This window comes from Propithecus coquereli, unplaced genomic scaffold (genome assembly GCF_000956105.1).
Source record: "Propithecus coquereli isolate 6110/MARCELLA unplaced genomic scaffold, Pcoq_1.0 Scaffold12, whole genome shotgun sequence".
NCBI lineage: Eukaryota > Metazoa > Chordata > Mammalia > Primates > Indriidae > Propithecus > Propithecus coquereli.
The window spans coordinates 17,152,966-17,172,107 of NW_012136080.1; the positions used below are offsets into that span (position 1 = coordinate 17,152,966).

Consider the following 19,142-nt stretch of genomic DNA (forward strand, 5'->3'; position numbering starts at 1 on the left):
TGGTCACAATTTTTATCTGCTTTGTGACAGCTTTTTTCTGGTGAGTTTTCTTGGTTTTCCATGTTTTGTCCTGTCTGTTTATTCCTTTATTTCTTCTATAGCATCTTTGTCTCTATCTTTTACTGGTTCCTCTTTGAAAGCCGTGAACCCTCTTGGATCAGCATTTTGCAAGTGACGCATGTAGAGGAAGTGCCAGGAAGTACTTCAGGACAGCAGGATTGCTCCCTGGTTCACAGGAACTTTGTTCGCAGGATCATGGTAGTAATTTCTTTTAGTCTTTGCTTCTACTCAGTCAGCAGAGATCTGTAGCTGTGGTCTTCTCCCAATTCAGAGCCCTCCTCCCACTTTGCCTCGCCAACACACTGCTTCCTATGAAGATGGCTGATCTGTGCTTTCCTCTGTTGGCCCTGCCCACCTTTTACTCCAGAGGGTCAGAGGCAGCTCCCACTGCCAGACTACATACCTTGTTCCCATTGTTCTTGGTAAGGAATCATTGTGTTTTTCCTTCAGGGAGTGCCAGCTACTGGCTGGCTCTGCCAGCTTTATCCAAGATCTGCAGCCACAGGTGTCTTCTGTAGGTGTTTTCTCACAGCCTTTTTAATCTTCACCGCTTTTGGCAGCCCTTTCCTGTTTTTGGCAGCCTTCCCATATAAGTTGTGGTTCAGGTTACAAATGTGTTCTAGTTTTGCTGAAGAGGGAGATTGCGTTTCTGTTTCTTTCTCCTTGAGTTGGGGTGATTTCAGATATGAAAAGGAGTAACTTTATTCTGCTATCTTAAAACTGTCTAGTGTTGCAAATTTTTATGTGTTCTAGTATTGCCTCAGATCACACATTAGCCAGAGCTCACTGAATAGGGTTGACATCTGCTGAAGCTGGGATCTGACAATAGAAAGGAAAGAAAATGAGATTTGAGAATAAAATGTGAGAGTTAAAAAAGGAGCACAGAGTATACCTGTCCATGCTGTGTTGCAGCAGGTTCTTTCTCTTCCTCATCTGGGCTTTGGCTAGGAGTGTGCCACTGTTTGGGTTGAGGCCAGGCAGGGCACTTAAAACACCCATCTGTCTCCTGGTCTGTCTCAGGGGAAGTTGTTCAGAGCCTGGCAGCTCTCAGGTTGAGGAGGGGAGAGCACACGCTTTGCTCTGGACAGGCTGCAGGGCTTGGCTCTCCATCTCTCCCGACACCCAGGGCCCATGCAAGCAGCCCAAGCTCTCTGGGTTCTGGCTGGTCTTCTAGTGGTGGTGGCCAGTTCCTTCTCCATGAGAGCTAGGATCCTGTTTCAGGGAAGGCAGTCTGGGGTCAATGCTTGTTAATGGTGTTTATATGCCCGAAGAAAGGCTTGCCCATCCAAAGGGAAGGGATCCATGTGGGATGCCCAGAGAACACAGCCAGGAAGGAAAACCTGCCTGCAGAGTCCAGGCCTGGCCCTTTGTGTTATTGCCTCTCAAATCCCCGTACCACTGGATGGAGGTGTTTTGTCCCCATTTTACAGATGAGGAACCTGGAGTCTCAGACAGAGGCTAGGAGGCCTTCCTGTGGACACAGTTAAGAGACTGAGAAAGGGATTTTTATGCAGTTCTGTCTGGCTCCATAGTCTGGACACCAGTTTGCTTATCCTTCCGCCTTTCCTCCCATTTATCCTCCCATGGAGACCCCACCCAATCCTCCGATGATTGCCTATGTCCATGTCCCCATGTGACCCTACTGGAGGCACACTCTGTGTCTTGCTTCTCAAGTCTGGCTGCATTTTAGGATGCTATTTAAGCTCCCCAGGGCCTTCAGGATTGGGAACCAATGGGCCATACTCTATACATCTGCAGTCCCATGTCTTCAACAGCTGTGTCCCCTCAGCCTTGGCACAGGGATTGTCCCCTGGGATCAAATGCACATGGATTCTCGGGGCTCTGTGATCTCAGGCAAGTCACAACTGCTCTGGGCTCACTCTTTATTATCTAAAATAAGATTACCTGTGACTGTTCTAAGTGCAGAACGCAGACTCCGAAGCCACATGACCTTGGTTTGAATCTTGGCTCAGTCACTTATTAGCTGTGGGACTTTGGCTAATTATTTATCTTCTCTCTGCACTTCAGTTTTCTCATCTGTAAAATGTGAATAATAATGTATATGTCTTATAGGGAAATGAGCTAGTAAGTGCAAATCATTTAGAGCAGTGTCTGGCATATGGCAAGTGCTAGATTAGTGCCAGATTGGTGCTAGATTATTAAGCATGCAAAGGGCTCAGCCAAGGCATGGGCATAAATGAAGGGATGGGTAACTGGCTGTTGATGCTGCTGTTCTAACCCATGCCCTTTCCTTCCTTCCAGGAGCTTGGGCCCCTGCCCCAGCCCGGTAGAGGCTGTGGAGGTCTTCGGTCCGGAAGCCTGGTTCCCAGCCCCGTGGCCCATCCCTGGCTGCGGGGAGTGCAGGCTCCCACGACGTAGCGGTGGCCTGCAGCGGCCCCCTCCCCGCAGCCAACCATGGGCCAGAAGCTCTCAGGGAGCCTCAAGTCGGTGGAGGTGCGAGAGCCGGCGCTGCGGCCAGCCAAGCGGGAGCTGCGGGGCGCAGAGCCCGGGCGGCCGGCGCGGCTGGACCAGCTGCTGGACATGCCGGCGGCGGGGCTGGCTGTGCAGCTGCGCCACGCGTGGAACCCCGAGGACCGCTCGCTCAATGTCTTCGTCAAGGATGACGACCGGCTCACCTTCCACCGGCACCCGGTGGCGCAGAGCACCGACGGCATCCGCGGCAAGGTGGGCCACGCCCGCGGCCTGCACGCCTGGCAGATCAACTGGCCCGCCCGGCAGCGCGGCACCCACGCGGTAGTCGGCGTGGCCACGGCGCGGGCTCCGCTGCACTCCGTGGGCTACACGGCACTGGTGGGCAGTGACGCCGAGTCGTGGGGCTGGGACCTGGGCCGCAGCCGCCTCTACCACGACGGCAAGAACCGGCCCGGCGTGGCCTACCCGGCCTTCCTGGGGCCCGACGAGGCCTTCGCGCTGCCGGACTCGCTGCTGGTCGTGCTGGACATGGATGAGGGCACGCTCAGCTTCATCGTGGACGGCCAGTACCTCGGCGTGGCCTTCCGAGGCCTCAAGGGCAAGAAGCTGTACCCGGTGGTGAGTGCCGTGTGGGGCCACTGCGAAGTCACCATGCGCTACATCAATGGCCTTGACCGTAAGTGTGCTCGGCTAGGAGAGCAGGGGGCTTCCGAGGCTGCGCATTCCTGGGGAGTTGGGGCGGGGGGCGGGAAGCAGGGGGCCCACGCCCTCCATGGCAGGTGGGACGCCCTGCAGTGTAGAGTCCTGGTTAGTACGTGGGTTTGGATCCTGACTCTCTCCTTTGCTGGCTTGGTGATTTGGGGCTGTGCCCCAGTATTCCCATCTGTGCAAGCGGCACAGTGATAGTAATCTACCTCGGGGTTGCTGCGAGGATCAATTAAGATAATATATGTGAAGTGCTTAGAACGGTGACTGGCACCTAATAAGGGCTTTGAATGTCAATGCCAATTACAAATTTTTCAGTATGCATAAGGGTGGTACGAAATGATCCAAGCTACTCACAGCGTGACAGTGACAAGTCACAGTCCCTGGACTCAAATGCCTGGTTTTTCTGAGAGAACCCAGAAATCTAGATTGTGTGAACTATCCAAATTTTTAAAGTTGACAGCCGCTGAAAACTATTCAGGCAAACAAAACACCTTTGCAGGCTGAAGACAAGCCAACAGGCTGCTGGGTTTGACTCCTGACAACTCTATGGCCTCCTCTCATTTAATATGCACAACCATCCTTTGAGGCAGCTTAAAAATCATAGTAACAAAAATGGTTCTTGGTTTTAGGAAGGAGTCACTCAGAGAGGCAGGGTGGCTTCTGGACAGAGGCACACATAGTCACCTGTCCCGAGTTGAATCCAGATAAGCAGAGACAGGAGTCAGGCACTTGTGGGCTTGCACACTCCCGTGCATCAGTGACCAGCACCTGTCTAAACAGACTTCCTGCTGTACCTTAAAGCTCTTAGAGGCTGGTGCTTAGAGCAGAAAGTCCAGTTTATTCATTTTACATTTTTTTTTTTTTTTTGCAACAGGGTCTCACTCTGTTGCCTTGGCTAGAGTGGTGGTGTCATCCATCATAGCTCACTGCAGCCTCGAACTCTTGGGCTCAAGCGATTCTCCTGCCTCAGACTCCCAAGTAGCTGGGACCATAGGCACATGCCACCACACCCAGCTAATTTTTAAAAATTTTTTTGTACAGATGGGGTCTCGCTATGTTGCCCAGGCTGGTCTCAAATTCCTGGCCTCAAGCAATCCTCCTGCCTCGGCCTCCCAAAATGCTAGGATTGCAAGCATGAGCTGCAACACCCAGCTCAGTTTGTTAATTTTAAGTGAGAGATGTAATTAGCCAGCCATCTGTGAGGCAGCTTCGAGACCTTTGTTTTAGAGATAAAAAAACGGAAGAGCAAAGCTACAGAGAGCCAGAACCGGGCCCCCTGAGTCTGTTGGCCTCCGAAGCCCACTCTTTTTCTGTGCTCCCCACTTTAGTTGAGGTACTGAGAGTAACACTCCAGAAAATAGGTCAAAGATAAGATTTTACTCAAGTAAAATTCACATTTACCTGAGCATAGGTTGGGTTGACAGTTTTCAAGGGTGGCAGGCTAACATAAAAGTGGCTGATACACTCAGCTCTCTGGTATAATTGGCGACATTCTCACTCATAGTTTATTTTCATGGTTGTTGGAGTAAAATTGCCATTTACTGGCAAAGTTTTGTTTCATTTTTTTCTATTTAACTGGCTAAATCTTGGAGCGGATGAGTATATCCTGAGAAGGGCTGATTTAGTCATCATGGTGCCTTGCGGAAAGTGTCTGGAACCCTCTTAGACATGGTGACCAGGCAAACATCAGTGGTGAGAAAACCAACAGCAACAACAAACACTCTTTACTTGATGGAATTGGAAAATTTGCTTGCTGGAAAAATTACTAGACCAGAAGGGTGGCCTTGGTATACCACCGAGTCTGACATGGCCTCCCCAGTGCTCAGTGGTTTTGTATTTTTGGTGACTCACTACAACTCCCTAAGACTCACTTTACTCATCTGCAAAATGGGACGGTATCAGGTCCCTTTCACAGCTGCTGCGAGCTCTTTTGTGGTGGCACCAATACTATGGTAGCTGGGATTAAAGGGCAGACATTGACACCCAATGGGAGTTGCCAGAGCCAACAGTGATGTCCCTAAAGTAAGCTTCCTCTTGGCAGTTGATTCACACATGGGTATTACCTGTGGCCTGGTTTTCAGGTACAAAGCTAATGTGCTAACAGGGTTGCAGCCAGTGTCTTCAAGAGCATGTTGGGATCAGGAGCAGTCTCCCTGGTGTTCTGCCTGGGGAGGTTGGATGGGAAAGGGTGGTTGTATTTGGGGCACTTTAAGCTCATGGGTCCTTCAGGTGGTTGGAGAAGCTTGGTGGGACTGAAACTTCAAGTGTTCCATCCCCCTCCCCTCTGGCCATGATTTTTCAGGTTGGCTGAATGTGGGATACTGGATCTAGGAGGCAGGAGAGGCCGGGATGTCATGTGATGCAAGCCTGTGGCATTTCCCATTCAGTGACAGGGTTGGCTTGTCTGCCTGTTCTCCAGCTGGAGTAATTCTCTCTCTGGCAGGGGTGTGATTGCAGAAAAGGGAAACTCAACTTTTCTGGGCTTGAAAGGCCCATCCATGGTCAGCCCGGGACAAGCCCTGGCTATAGGGTGGGCAGTAGGACAAGCTGCAGTGGAGTTTCACAGGGGTAGTTGGGAAGGGATCATGTGACGCCTATAGCCAGTAAGCTGGGCTGAAGTCCACCATGGATCCCTGGGGACTGGGAATAGTTTGGCCCTAGTGGGTCCCTGGCACGGAAGGTGACCCAAGGTGGGGTTCTGTGGATAGTAAGAATTCCGAGCTAACATTGGTTGTGGACATGGTGGCAGGCCCCTAAACTCAGACCTGATGGAGTTGTGGGGTACCAGAGTCAGTGACATGCTCAGGAGTGAAAAGGCAGGACAACTCTCTAAGGTTGCTTCCCCACAAGCTCGTGGGTTGGGGAGATTTCTGCCCCGGGCCCCTCACTGACCTGGGTTAGACTCTGGCCCCAGCACTCAGCAAGAGGCTGTGGGCAGTTCACCTCCTCTGTGAACATCAGTGTTCTCCCTTGTAAAATGGAGATGGCAAAGTTTACCAGCACAGAGCAGACACATAGCAACTGGTGCCCACTGCTGTGGTTAACTAGATGAGCTGGGGAGGTTCTGGGCTTCACCTATGGATTAAAGCAAAAATGGCCTTAATAGAGGCTTTTCTTTTAATGTGATGGAAGGAAGGTAATGGATATCACCTTCTCAATTTTTTCATTTTTATGACTGTAACAGAAAGACTTAGAAAGGGCTTACTGCATTTAACTCTGAAGCATGTGTTTGTTGAGGGCAAGAACTCCTGGAGGTGTGATTTCCTATTGCAAATGCATAACGTTGTCTAACCTCCTGCAAGTGAAATTGTTCTGCTACACCACAGAGCAGAATGGCCCAGCATCCTGGAGTTTCCTGCAGAGGCTGCAGGCTGCCCAGGGGTTCTGCCATCTGAGTGAGTGAGAAGCGTGAAACCAGGGCAAGTGGGCAAGCTGTCACAGGGTGCCCAGGGTTCAACTAATAATAATAGCAGCCACAATGATGGACTTATGTAGTGCTTTGTGTGTGTGTGTGTGGGGGGGTGGGTTTTATTCTAAGCACTTTATAAATTTTAATTCATTTAATCCTTGTACTGACGCTTTGAGCTAATAATACCTGTGTTATCATCTTCAGCTTACAATGAGGAATTGGAGGCACAGAGAGCTTGAGGAAGTTGCTTAAAGTCACACACACAGCTAGCAACTTAGGGAGCCTGGGTTCAAATTGAGGCAGACTGGCCCAGCGGGCACCTCGTGGAGCTGTTTACAGATAAGGCGGGGGTGGGGGGAGGAAGCATGCGCAGGGACGTCTGCTCTACCTGGCTGGGTGGCCAGGCAGCAAAGGGCCGTCCCCTTGCCTTCAGCAGTGAGTTTGGGTGAGGCCCGGAGATGCTGTCTCTGTCGTTTTTCCTCCTCCCGCCGGCTTCATCTCCAGCCCTCAAAGCTCTTGGCTCAGCACAGAACTCTGCAGGGTGTTCTGAAAGCTAAGTTGTATAAAGACAGCCCCAGCGGTGGCCATGAATCAGGCATGCTTGATCACTAACGGGGGACTGTCACTGCAAGTGTCCCGACTACTGTGAGGGTTGGGCCCCTACGGTGGGCCAGGCCTTTGGAGTCTGCTTGGGGAGCTGCTCCTTGGCTCCTGGGCTTCTCTTTCCACATGCTGGCGGGGCTGGGAGGGCTGGCAGCCTGGCTGTGTTTGCGTCGTGGAGTTCTGGGGTGGTAAGTGGTGTGTGAGTGACACAGGAAGTGGAGAGGAGCCCCAGACAGAGACAAGTGGCCTTGAAGTCCCCAGCAGCTTTGATTTTGAGGGTATTAATCATTACACTTTTTGTTGGATACCACCCATGTTCTGTGCCCTGGGCTGAGTGTTCTACTCATTTTTTTTTTCTTTTAATCACATTAAGCTTTGAGGCAATGTTACTGTTATTATCCCATTTTATAAAGGATAAACTGAGTCTGGGGAAGAATTTGTCCAAGGCCACACCGGTGGCAAGTGGCAGGGCTGTGTGTATACCCAGCTTACAACCGCTGGCCTGCCCTGCCTGCTGCCGCCTGGGCCGCCCTGCCTACGCTTCCCACAGCTGAGCTGGCCCGACTCCAGAGTGGGCACCAGTGCCCAGAGCTGACTTTCAAAGGGTGGAGAGTAGAAACGTGGCTATCTGCGCCTGACTGAGCGAGCTTGTCCACCTGCACGGAACTGAGGAAGCCGTATTTCCAGACGTCGTTCCTAGATGGTTTAATCGATCTGCCAACAAGTATTTATTGGCGCAAGGGCTCAGCAGAGGACACTGGCGGCCAGCCACGGCTTCTGGTATTGATGAAGCCAGAGAGAGTTTTCTCCCAGGATGACTGCAAGGACACCATCCCCTTGCCAGAGCTGTCCTCCCCGTCTGTGCTGAATTCACGACCTTCCTGCTCGACTTCCTCTCCCAGGGGCACGAGGTCCTTCCAGCCTCCCTGCCATCTGGACTTGGCTCCTCAGGCCCTGGTCTCCCCTCCGCCCCCTCCCCTATCAATCTGTCCTGACCCTAGCTCTCCCCCAGCCCTCGGCTCAGGACTCTGTCTCTGCACTCGCAGCTCAGCGCTGAGTTCTCCCCCATTCGCCCCATGCATATGCCTTCTTTTTCCAAGAGGTTATGTAGTTCCTAGGGGCAGGGCTGGCGACCCGTGAGGCTTGCAGGGGGAAGTAGGATGAGTGAGGATTTAATATGTGCCTCTTTACTTTTGGAAGGAAAGCTGTGCATGTGCTAACAAAGTTAAACACCATAAAAGGGTGTATGGTGAAGCATCCCCACCTGTACCCCAGCCCCCAGCCCTGCCGCCCCTGCCTTAGCAGTTTCTTGTATGTCCTTCCTGATACGATTTGGATGTTTGGCCCTTTCAAATCTCATGCTGAAATTTGATCCTGATGTTGGCGGTAGGGCTTGGTGGGAGGTGTTTGGTGGGGGGTAGATCCCTCATGAGCGGCGTGGCGCCCTGCAATAATGAGTGCGTTCTCACTTTGTTAGTTCACCCAAGAGCTGGTTGTTTAAATGAGGCTGGCACCACCTCTTCCCTCTCTTGCTCCCTCGCTTGCCATGTGACACACCTGCTCCCCCTTAGCCTTCCGCTGTGATTGGAAGCTGCCTGAGGCCCTCACCAGAAGCAGATGCTGGTGCCATGCTTCTTGTACAGTCTGCAGAGCCATGAGCCAAATAACCTCTTCTCTTTATGAATTACCCAGACTCAGGTATTCCTTTATAGCAACGCGAAACGGACTAACACACTTTCAGAGATATCTGTGACCGAGAATTTTAGATCGTACTACAAACATTGCCCTGCATCTCATTTTCTCCCCTTAATGGATCTTGGCAATTGTTTAATATCAGTTAATGTAGAGCTGTTTCATTCTTTATTAACAGCTGCATGTGTCCACAGTATGGTTGTATCATAATCTAATTATTCTGATCCCTTTATTTGGACATTTAGGCAGTTTCCAATCTTTGAGAATAAATTTTTGATCCTAATTTGAATTCTGTTTCTGTCCCTTTTTGGCTAGTTAAAATTCTGAGCCTCAGTTTTCCCATCTGTGCAGTGGGAATAATTATATGCCCTTTGCAGAGCTGCTGTGAGGATTGGAAATGGTGCAGAAATGAAGCATGGTGCAGTGTGTGGCTCCCAGCAGTTTAATACCAATGTGCTTATTTGGCATTTCCTATTGCAGTGCAGAGCTCTTCATGGGCACCTGATGAATGCTTGTGAATGCTTTGGTTTCTAGTTTAAAATACAGTAGAATCAAATTAATTTGATATTAAGGAGGCTTGAGACACATTGTTGGATTGAGGTCATCTGAGTTGTACAATCCATTTGGTCCTTATGTAGGGTGTATGTCAGCAGGAGACACCTGGCCCCTTACTGCACAGAGCAGGTTCACAATACTTGTGTTTTGCTGTTCTGTTATTGCCGCTGCTCCGAAAGCTGAAGGTGGTGGTGCTCGGAGGTGGGGACTGCATCTTAGCTTTCTCGGCCACCTGCCATAGCACCCTGTGGAAGAGAATACATAGTAGGTGCTCAATAAATGCATATTAATGTTCTGGCCTCCCACCGCCTGAATAGCTTTTCTTTTCTCCCCCACAGGGGGACCCGAGTCACAGTTGGCTGGAACAGAGGGGCTGGCTATGAGCTGCCACCCCTTTGAAGTCTGGCCCCCGAGTGACCCTTTCCCACCTCCCACTGTGTGCTGTGTACGGCACATCTGTCCCCACACACAGGACAAAGCAGAGGCTGCGTGATGGGCCGGGCATTTCAATTCAGGATCCCTACATTCAAAAACTGACCCCGACCCTTTGTTTGAAAGGCACAGACTTCCAGTTGAAAAAAGGCCTCGCTCAGACGCCGTGGCCTTGCTTTGAGGTAGGGTTTCCATATTTAACACAGTCTTAGTAGGTTTGCGGAAGTCCTGCCTGCAGAAAAAGGTGGCTTTGAAATGCAGGCGCCAGCGTCTGGAATCAGGCTTGGACAGGATGAGTGTGACCTCGTGTGAAGAGCAGGGTGCAGAGGTCTCCCAGCACTGGACTCCATCAGTCCTGACTCAGCTTCTAATCAGCTGTGACACTAAGCAAGTCATTTCACCTGAGCTTTAGTTGCCTCATCTGAAAAATAATTATTTTGCCACAAGGTGTAAGGATTACGGATTAATATATGGAAAGTGACTGGTCTTAGTGCCTGGCACATAGTACTGAAAAAATGGTAGCTTTAAAAACTGCTTAATTATTACTCTCCCATGGATTGGTAAAATTACTGTTATTAAATGTGGAAATTATTATTATTATTAAATTTTGGTCCACATTGTGAAACTGAGGGATTTCGCACAAGGGAATTTGGGAGGCTTTGGGAGGCCTTTGACTCTTTTCTCTTTAGGATGCGTGATGGAAATGCCACCTGAGGTTCAGAGACCACAGTGAGCCTGTCGCACGTGAAGCTGGGAGTATTTACCCCTCCCTTGAGCGGTTTCAGATGTTTCTGGCCAAACATCTTGTTCAAGTGTTTCTCTAAAAGGCCGCAGCTCCCGGTGGTGACTTGCCTGTGAACATGTGTTCAGCCAGACACCAAACAAGCAGTGTCCTTACCAGCTGTGTCCACGTGTACATTCGCTATGGACGAGCTGCCGGGGTGGTGGCTTGAGGGGCAGCGTCCACCTCTGAACAGACCGTTATCAGGCCTAGCTGAGGGCTGGCCGCCACTGGACTTTGGGGAAAGGGGAAGAGGCAAAGGGTCCCCCTTTTCAGGCGTTGGCAGAAGGGTAAAGGCAGGGTCCCAGGTGGTAGGTTTAGAAGAGACGCCGTCCGGCTGCCGGTGCAAGACCCACGTTTTATGGGTGGGAGCCGAATGGACCAGAGAGCTGGGGGGACTTGCCCAAGGTCACCCGCGGCCTTGACTCTTGGGCAGAGTTTAGACAGGTGTCTACCCCCATGTGCACATACAGATGAAGACCCTCCATAGCTCCCCAGTGCCTCCTACATGCCAAAGACACTGCTCCAACCCTGCTCAGACCATGGAATCAGGGAGTTACCACAGGCACAGAGATGCTGGATAAGAACTCGTCCACCCACTTACTACCTGGGTGACCTGGGTGTAGGTTTCCTAACTTTTCAGTTCCTCAATTTCCTCACCTATAAGTGGGCATAGTGATGGCACTTACCCCATGGAGTTGTTGTCAGCAGTGCTTCTCGAACCACGGTGTGTATTCACGCTGCCTGGGGATCTTGTTAAAATGCAGTTTCTGACTTAGTGGATCTGAGTCTGGCCCAAGATTGTGCATTTCTAGCAAGCTCCTGAGTGTTACTGCTGATACTGCTTGTTGAGGGCATGGCACAGAGCAAGGCCGCCACAGTCACAGCTTGTCCTCAGCACCCACCATCCACCTGTCTACCCAACACTGAATGATCCTGCAGCCAAGCTGAGATGCTTATTCCTCTGTGCCGGGGTCTGTGCTGGCCTCTCTGTTGGAAGTGGCCCACTTCCCCCACCCCAGCGAGGGGGTGTGGCCAAGCCTGGCTGTGCCCACCACCCCTCCCGCCCGGCCGACTCCGGGGCAGCTCCTGGGCCTTGCTTTCCCTGCTCCCAGCAGTTCAGCTGTGCCTCCTGCATCCCCCCTTTCATGCAGCCCACTTCCCTCTTGTTCTCATCCTCCCAGACACCGAGGGACTGACTCAGTTTATGTGTCCTGGAACCCAGATTCTCCACTTGCCGGCGAGGTATACACAAGTAAATCCACACTATTATCCATGAATTCTCCTGTGAGGGTGACTTTGTTTGGGAAGGGATTACTGCAGATGGAAACAGCTCTTTGTTAAGCCGTCACTGACTGAGTGCTCACGAAGACCAAACATTGCTCAGCACCGCTCACGCATCCTGTTGTTTAAACCTCACCACACGTGGAAAGGCTACTCAGCACCCTATGCATGGCAGCTCGTTTAACCCCCGTGGATGAGAAGTGTCATTGTCCATTTTGCCCATGAGGAACTGGGGCTGAGGGAGAGGAAGAGCAGCTCACAGCACATGCTTGGGAGGTGGCTGTCCCCAACTCGAATCCAGGCCTACTCCAGCACCCACACCTGTAACCTCCGTGCTACTCAGGTCTTGTGGAGTCTTCTGTGGTTTATTGGGGGTCCCAGGCCTTGGCTTGAGTGAGCTTAACAAGAGGGTTTACTGAAGCCAGTGTTGGCAATCCCCGTGGCCACAGCCCTTAAATACCCTGCAGTACAGTACAGCAAGCGCATTCATCCTCCGACCCATCCAATCGGCACTGGTGCTGATTCTGAGTGGGTGGTGCTGAGTAAGCCTATTTGCGGGGGTCGGGGGTGGAGGGTGATGGTGGGGTGTCAATGACCAGGGAGAGCAAGCGGCCTGTGGGCTGGCTGCAGCATTTATTCGCCAGCAGTCAGGAAGCCCGTGATTCGCCCAGTCTCGTCCCTTGGTTAGGGCAAGGGGGCGGTTAGCGTGAGTTACAGCCCAGCCCAGACACTAATAAGGCTGCTTGTCTGAGGCCTTCCATAATTCAAGCGAAGGCTGAGCCGTTTAATGGCCCTTCTTCGTCAGATCTTCCAGGTCTCGGTGCCTCCTTAATGATTTATTTGCTTGGGATGAAATTAAGCCGAGACAGCGTGAGCCTGGAAAATACTGCGGAGCCAGCTCTCCCCCGTTCTTCATCCCTCCCAGTGGCTGCTTTCTATAAATAGAGCCAGGAGCTCCGCTTCGTGACCCGCCTGCTGGGAGCCCCGGCGGGCACAGGCTGCCCCATCATGGGCACCTGGGTGTCCCCCATCTCTTGTGTCTCCCAAGCCCATGACCCCACTGGGGAGCAGTGGGGGCCGCAGCTGCCGGCGAAGACCTTGTCATCGTCCCAGCTCTGGAGTCATTTAAGAAGATGCTTTCAAGTCAATCCATGGGAGCCGCAGCCAGGTTCCAGATCTTGCCCTATTTGTTGATGTTTTCCCCTCAAAATGCATTTCAAAATGCATTTCACAAGGAGGTCCCAGAGCAAGAGCGGGTTTGCTCTTGGTGTTCAGTGAGGTAGAAGACAGCTCTCTGCCTGATGTCTGGGCCCAGCTGGGAGGGCCGTGGCCGTGTGGGATCCTGCCTGTCTCCCTAAGGGTGGCTGCCTCTGCAGTGAGGGGCCAGGGTCACAGACAGCTGAGGACCACTCAGCGCTTACACAGAGGCTGGGCCAGGTGCCCAGAGGGAGGTGGGCTGTTTAGTCGGGGCTCCTTTGAGAGTCCAGAACCCACAGGTTGCTTCAGGAAGTGGGGTGAGCATAAGGGCACATGAGGATTGGGAGGAGGTGACAGCTCCTGCTCAAAACGCTCAGGCACTTTGCCTCAGCCCCCAACCTGTTCCCAACCTTCTATCTTTTCTGGGGTGCCCTTCCCCTTTCCTCTCATAATCTGGGGTGCCCCTTGGCTTTGGCTCACCATGGCCTTGACAACTTTAATAATGTGCTAGCTGCCATGTTATTTTCCCAGGTCCTGGTTGAAAGTCCTGAGAGTGTCTGATGGGCCTGGCGCTTCTCCTCAGGCGCAGGGAAAGGCTCCCACCTGCCCTCTGATTGGGGTGGGCCTACCTGCTGGTTCCGTGGCTGTGGGGAGTCCTGGAGTTGGCCACATAGTGTGTTCCCCTGGGCCTTAGTGTCCCTCAGGGAGCAGGTGGAAAACACAGATTTCTGCCGTCTCTTACCTACTGAGCCAGAAACTCTCGCAGTGGACCTTGCAACATGCGTGTGTTACCAGCTTCCCGGGTGCTTTGTGCCATCAGTGTGGCACTGGCAGAAGGCAGCTCCCTGGCATGCCTGGCTGGAGGGAGGCTGCGGGGGTGGGGGTGGAGATGGCAGTGCAGGGAACAGTGGGGGCAGGGTGTGGCAGAGCAAGCCAGGATGTCCTGGATTTCCAGGAACTGGCCAGGAGTGTGGACCGAGGCGGAAGCAGGGGTTGGGCTCCTGGTCTTGGCTGGAGCAGGGCCCTTTCCTCAGCCCCACCGTGTGTGTTCAGCAGAATTCAGCCTTTCCCTTTCCAAAAGGAAAATGTGTCCGCGCAGCCTAAGTGTCAGTGTTAGGTGCTGCCCTGGTTTGGAAAGGCTGCTGTGTTCCACTTGCTGCTGCCCACACCATCCCAAGGGCTTCTGGGTTAGCCGGCAGTGCAGGGCAGCACTGCCCAAAGTCAAACCCTGGGCTGCGGTTCCGGGAGGGAGCATTCTCACGTGTGCCACCTCTCTCTCCTGAGCCCACAGTCTGCCGGGAGCCTCGGTCAAGAAAAGAGGGGTTTTCACCAGTCAGCCAATCACTCAGGAATATTTTTTGAACATCTCCTATGTGTCAGGCACTGGGGATATACTATGATGATAATTGAGGGGGTGAGACAGATGGGAACAGAAAAAACCAAATGCTCGTGATAAGTCCAGATGTAGATAAACATGATTAAGAGATCAAAATTGGAGAATACGATGGGGGAGGGGTGTCAGCTGCTGCCTTGGCCCCTTTCAGGGCATGTGAGTGAGACCTAAATGATGAGGCGGAGGCAGGTCTGTGAAGACCTGGGGGAAGAGTGGGTCAGTGGGGCCAGGGGGCCGAGCCTGCGGCCAACGCGGCGGCCAGCAAGGCAGGGTGGGCTGAGGGCTCGGGGGTCGGCAGGGGCTGGACAGCAGCAGGTGGGGGGACATGCGGGCCACAGCATTTCCTTCCATCCTTCAGCCTCCAGCCGTCCTACTGTTTAAAAAAAGTTTTACACACCTCATTGTAAAGAAGCCATATTTCCATCTCTTTTCTGCTGGGACACGTCTCCCAGTTCTACAAAATGACCTGTTGTTGGAACTTTGGTGAGGGTGGCTTTTGATCGGGGTGGATATGGCCATTTCCATTTTACAGATGAGTTGACTGAGGCCCAGAAAGGTTGACAGACTCGCCCAGGGGCGCACCACGAGTGGTGGGACTGACTTGAATCCCTGTCTCTCACTTTCCACCTTGCTACTGCTCCAGAAGCTGAATTCTGGGCTTTGTAGGAAAATGTAGAGTTCCATAGGCCTGCTAAGAACCTCTGGCAGTCCAGCCAAGAAAAGCAGCCTCTGGAAAGCAGGGGGCTCAGTGTGAGCTGCAGTCAGCCCCAGCCCAGCGCTGCTCTTTGGCAGGGCATTTGCGTTTCACGATCTCCCTAACTGGGGTAGCGGGGTGAGCGGGGGGTGACCCAGGGCTTGGAGCCCACCCCGACCCCTACAGCCACAGTGCATCCCCCACCCCGTCCGCCGTGCTGCAGCCTCTCCCATTCTTGGCTGGACCCTGCGAAGGGCAGCACCAGGGCAGGGCTCCTCTTGGATAGGCTCTGCCTTCCCCTTTTGTCCCCTGCAATGGCAGAGCTCCAGGCTGGCCTGAGCACTTGTCACTGCCAGGCTGGGCAAGCCACCCAGGAGAGAAGTGGTGAATCGAGGGCTTGTATTTCCTTTTTGGCTGACACACACAACCTCCCTTGGCTACTCAAGGTGTTTTGCCAAAATGGACGGTTCAGATGTGTGAACGTTAAATAAGCATTCTTGACCTGCACTAAGTCGATTTACCCAGTCTGGTATTGGGTGTGAAAGAGGGAGGAGGGGGATAGGTCCTGGAAAGACCACTGGCCTGGGAGCCAGGAAACCTGGCCCAGCTGGTTCCAGCTTGGCCACTGGCTGTGTGACCTGGGCAAGTCACCTCCTCTCTCCGTGCCTCAGTTTCTCCATTGCAGGAAGGAGGGGATTGGACTAGATGACCTCTAGTCATCTTCTGTGGTCTCTGATAAGAAGAGGCTGCACATCTGATTTTTTGGATGACAAACACTTTACACTGCAGTGCTGTCCAGTATGGTAGCCAGTAGCTACATGTGGCTGTATAATTAAAATTAAATAAAATTCATTAAAATTAAATAGAGTAAAAACCAGTTCCTCCGTTTTTCTAGCTGCACCCAAGTGTTCCGTAGCCACACACTGCTGCTGGCTGCCGTACTGGACAGGGCAGGGTAGACCATTTCCCATGGCTCAGAGTTCTCGTGGATGGTGCTGCTTCCGAGTGGCTGGGGGCCGGGGACCTGACGGAGAGCCCAGGCCACTCTTTCTGCCATGGGACCCCTAGGGCCAGCACTCACCCAAGTTCCTCCTGCCGGGGAGCCAGTTGAAGAGGGGTTGGGGTAGGAAGAAGATTCAGTCCAGATACTGTTCGGGAAGTGTCAGGCTGCAAGACCAGGAAACTTTAGGAGAGTGTCGAAGTTCCTGGCTGGGGAAGGGGTCACTGACAGGAGGTATGCCAGGAATTCCTAGGAGGAGGGACAGCAGGGGCCCATGTCGGGAGCCCTGCAGGGGGTTGGGGCAGCTGCCAGGCACAGTGAGTCCCTGAGCTAGGGGGGCCTCCATTTCCTTGTGGGTGAAATGGGAAGGATGAGAAAGAGGGCGTTATGGAGATGAAATAAAAGGAGACCCCTGAAAGCCCTTTGTGAATGGCAAGACCTCGATAGCATCAGAGGCTGCTTCATATGGCGCTGTTATTCCTCTCAACTTGCAAGCCTGACTGTCCTCAATTGTGATTTTAAGGTACTGGGATGTCCGTCCTGTATTTCCGACGGGGCTGTAGGCTCTTTGGGGAAGGGAACTAGCCGTGTGCCTCCCTTATCCCCCACAGCCCTGGACGTGCAGGTGCCTTCCCATCCACACTGTCCAACCACAGTTAAACGGAAGGGCACTGGTGGCCCCCACATGGGGAGGCCACATTGGCTCTGTCTTTCTCCTGACCTGGTGGCCTTTTACCAGCATGTATTCAGGCTCTGAGCATTGTTGAACACTTTCCTTGTCCCTGATGCATATGTGTATCTGGCTGGGTCTGGTTGTCATTTTCTGAACCCATGGCCTATCGTGGGGGTCTGACCCCAGCCCCGCCCTGTGTAAACAAATCTAGGGCAGAGGTCAAAGGCCAGATCTGGGCTTTGCCAGCATCTCCTATGGCTGCACTTTGCAGGACGGAGCCTGGTGTCAAGTTTCGTCACACCACCCCCTGCCCAGTCTGGGGTAGGCTTTTTCATCTGCATTCCTAGTTGGGAGGTGACATTTCTGGCAGAGTTACTGGTGATGGATTGCCCACTACACTCCAGCCCTGCATAGGTTCATTGCTCAGGTCTGGCTTTGGTGTTTCATGAAGTCCCCACCACAGACATATAGAACCAGAGAGAGGGGTTTGAATCCTGCCAGAGAAACCTTTTCTGCCACAGAATTGACATGCTTACCAACAATACTGGCCATAAAGATAAGTCAAAGTAACCATCTGATGATTATCTCCTTGTCCCAAACTAAGTGCCCTTTATATATATGTGAAATCCCACTAAATTCTTTTAGTCCTGTGTAGGCCAAGTCAATATTCCCATTTCACAGATCAGGAAACTGAGGCCATGAGAAGCTAAAAGGTCCCAGGACCAGAACTGGAATTTGGACTCTGGTCTGTCTGATCCAGGCTCAAAGCCTCCTTTTGGGAATGTCCTGAAGGGCTCCTTTCTTCCCCTGGTGTCTTCTCTGATCAGGATGAGCTGTAGCAGGCTTTCCTGGCATCTGAAATGCTCTATGGAATGCCTGCTTTCTTTGCTTGGCCTCACCATGGCGATCTGGACTTCTAGATTTGGGTTTCAGGCCAGGTTTTGCTGAGCTGTGTGACCAGAGCCAGCCATGGGCCCCCCTGAGCCTCAGGTATACAATGGGGGGGCCTGGCTGGATTGTCCTACAGATCCAAGGAGGAAGAGGGCTGGAGTGCCAGGTGCATGTCTTCCCCAGCTGATTTGGAGGGCCCATGGGACTGCGCACTGTGGTTCCTCAGAGGGGATGATCAGGGCTGTCTCCACGCTGCCCACTGCCCATCCCTGCAGAGCCCTGGGTGGTAGCCCTCATGATCCCGGGACACGTCCAGCAGAAGACGTGGGAAAGGCCTCAGCACCACTTGAGCCGGTGTTCTCAGCCTCTTGCTGGGAGCAGGCTGCAGATGGGGGGCAGGGGTCTGTCTTAGTTCTGCCCCTCTCCCTGGGCAGACCCAGGGAGACATCCCCTGCGTGTGGCCTCCCTCGCCAGATCTCACTTCCTAGCTCCTTGGGCACAAGAGCATGGCCTTCCAGCCCTCAGGGCCCCTCTGCACCCCCCAGGCAAATTTCTGCCTCCACACTTTGGCTGGCGCTCTGCTCCCTGCCCAAGGCCAGCCCCACTTCCGTCTGTCTAAGGGTGTCCTCCCTCAAGGCTCAGAGCCGTGGCAATTTGGTTTTTAAAGTCCTCCTTAATGACCTCGGTCCCTACTGACCACTCTGCCCTGTGCTGCTGGGGCACACCTGCAGTGGCTGACAAGTATGTGGGGAGTATGTCCAGAAGAGGTGAAAGCATGGCCACCTTCTTGGTGACCAATCCTGGCACGTCGTTCTCTGAGATTCCTCGTTTGACTCTGGCCCCTGCTTCCCTTCCTCTCCTCTGAACTCCAGGGCCCTCCGGAGGCCCTGCAGGGTGGAGGGGAAGGCCCTGCAGTTGGACAGAAAGCCTAGGTTTGTCTCCTGGCTCTACCATTACAGGCTGTGGGACTCTGCACTTTGGTGTCATCATCTGTAAAATGCAGCTGATAATGGCAGAGAGGCCGCTGAGCCCGGCAGTGTGAAAAGCCAGGCGCTGCACAGGGCTCGTCTGGATTTGTTTCCTCTCCCAGATAATAGCAGCATTCAGTACAGACCTAGGTAGACAGTGCATGTACAATAAATACTTCTCAGTTTTTTTCACTACTTTATTTTGGAATCTTCCTCTATTAGAAGCAACCTCAGATGCTCCAAGGCCCGGATGAGAAGCACAGAAGCAGCTTCCAAGGGGTCCTGTGAATGTCCCTTCCCTTCTCCTCCCCCACACCCCTGCTCTGGCCTCTTTGCAACCTCACCCTCATGCCGCCTGGGTGGCAGCAC

At 52.8% G+C, this 19,142-nt stretch overlaps 1 protein-coding gene across 1 annotated transcript in view; it reads left to right on the plus strand.

Annotated features, from left to right (window-relative positions):
- Positions 1–15,306, plus strand: part of SPSB4 (splA/ryanodine receptor domain and SOCS box containing 4) — a 27,517-nt gene extending 12,211 nt beyond the window's left edge. Inside the window, exons 2-3 of the mRNA XM_012663893.1 lie at positions 2,323–3,173; positions 15,194–15,306. Coding sequence (XP_012519347.1) covers positions 2,476–3,173; positions 15,194–15,197 — 702 coding nt within the window. The 5' untranslated portion in view covers positions 2,323–2,475 and the 3' untranslated portion in view covers positions 15,198–15,306. The remainder of the gene's footprint in view (positions 1–2,322; positions 3,174–15,193) is intronic.
- Positions 15,307–19,142: the final 3,836 nt, after the last annotated feature.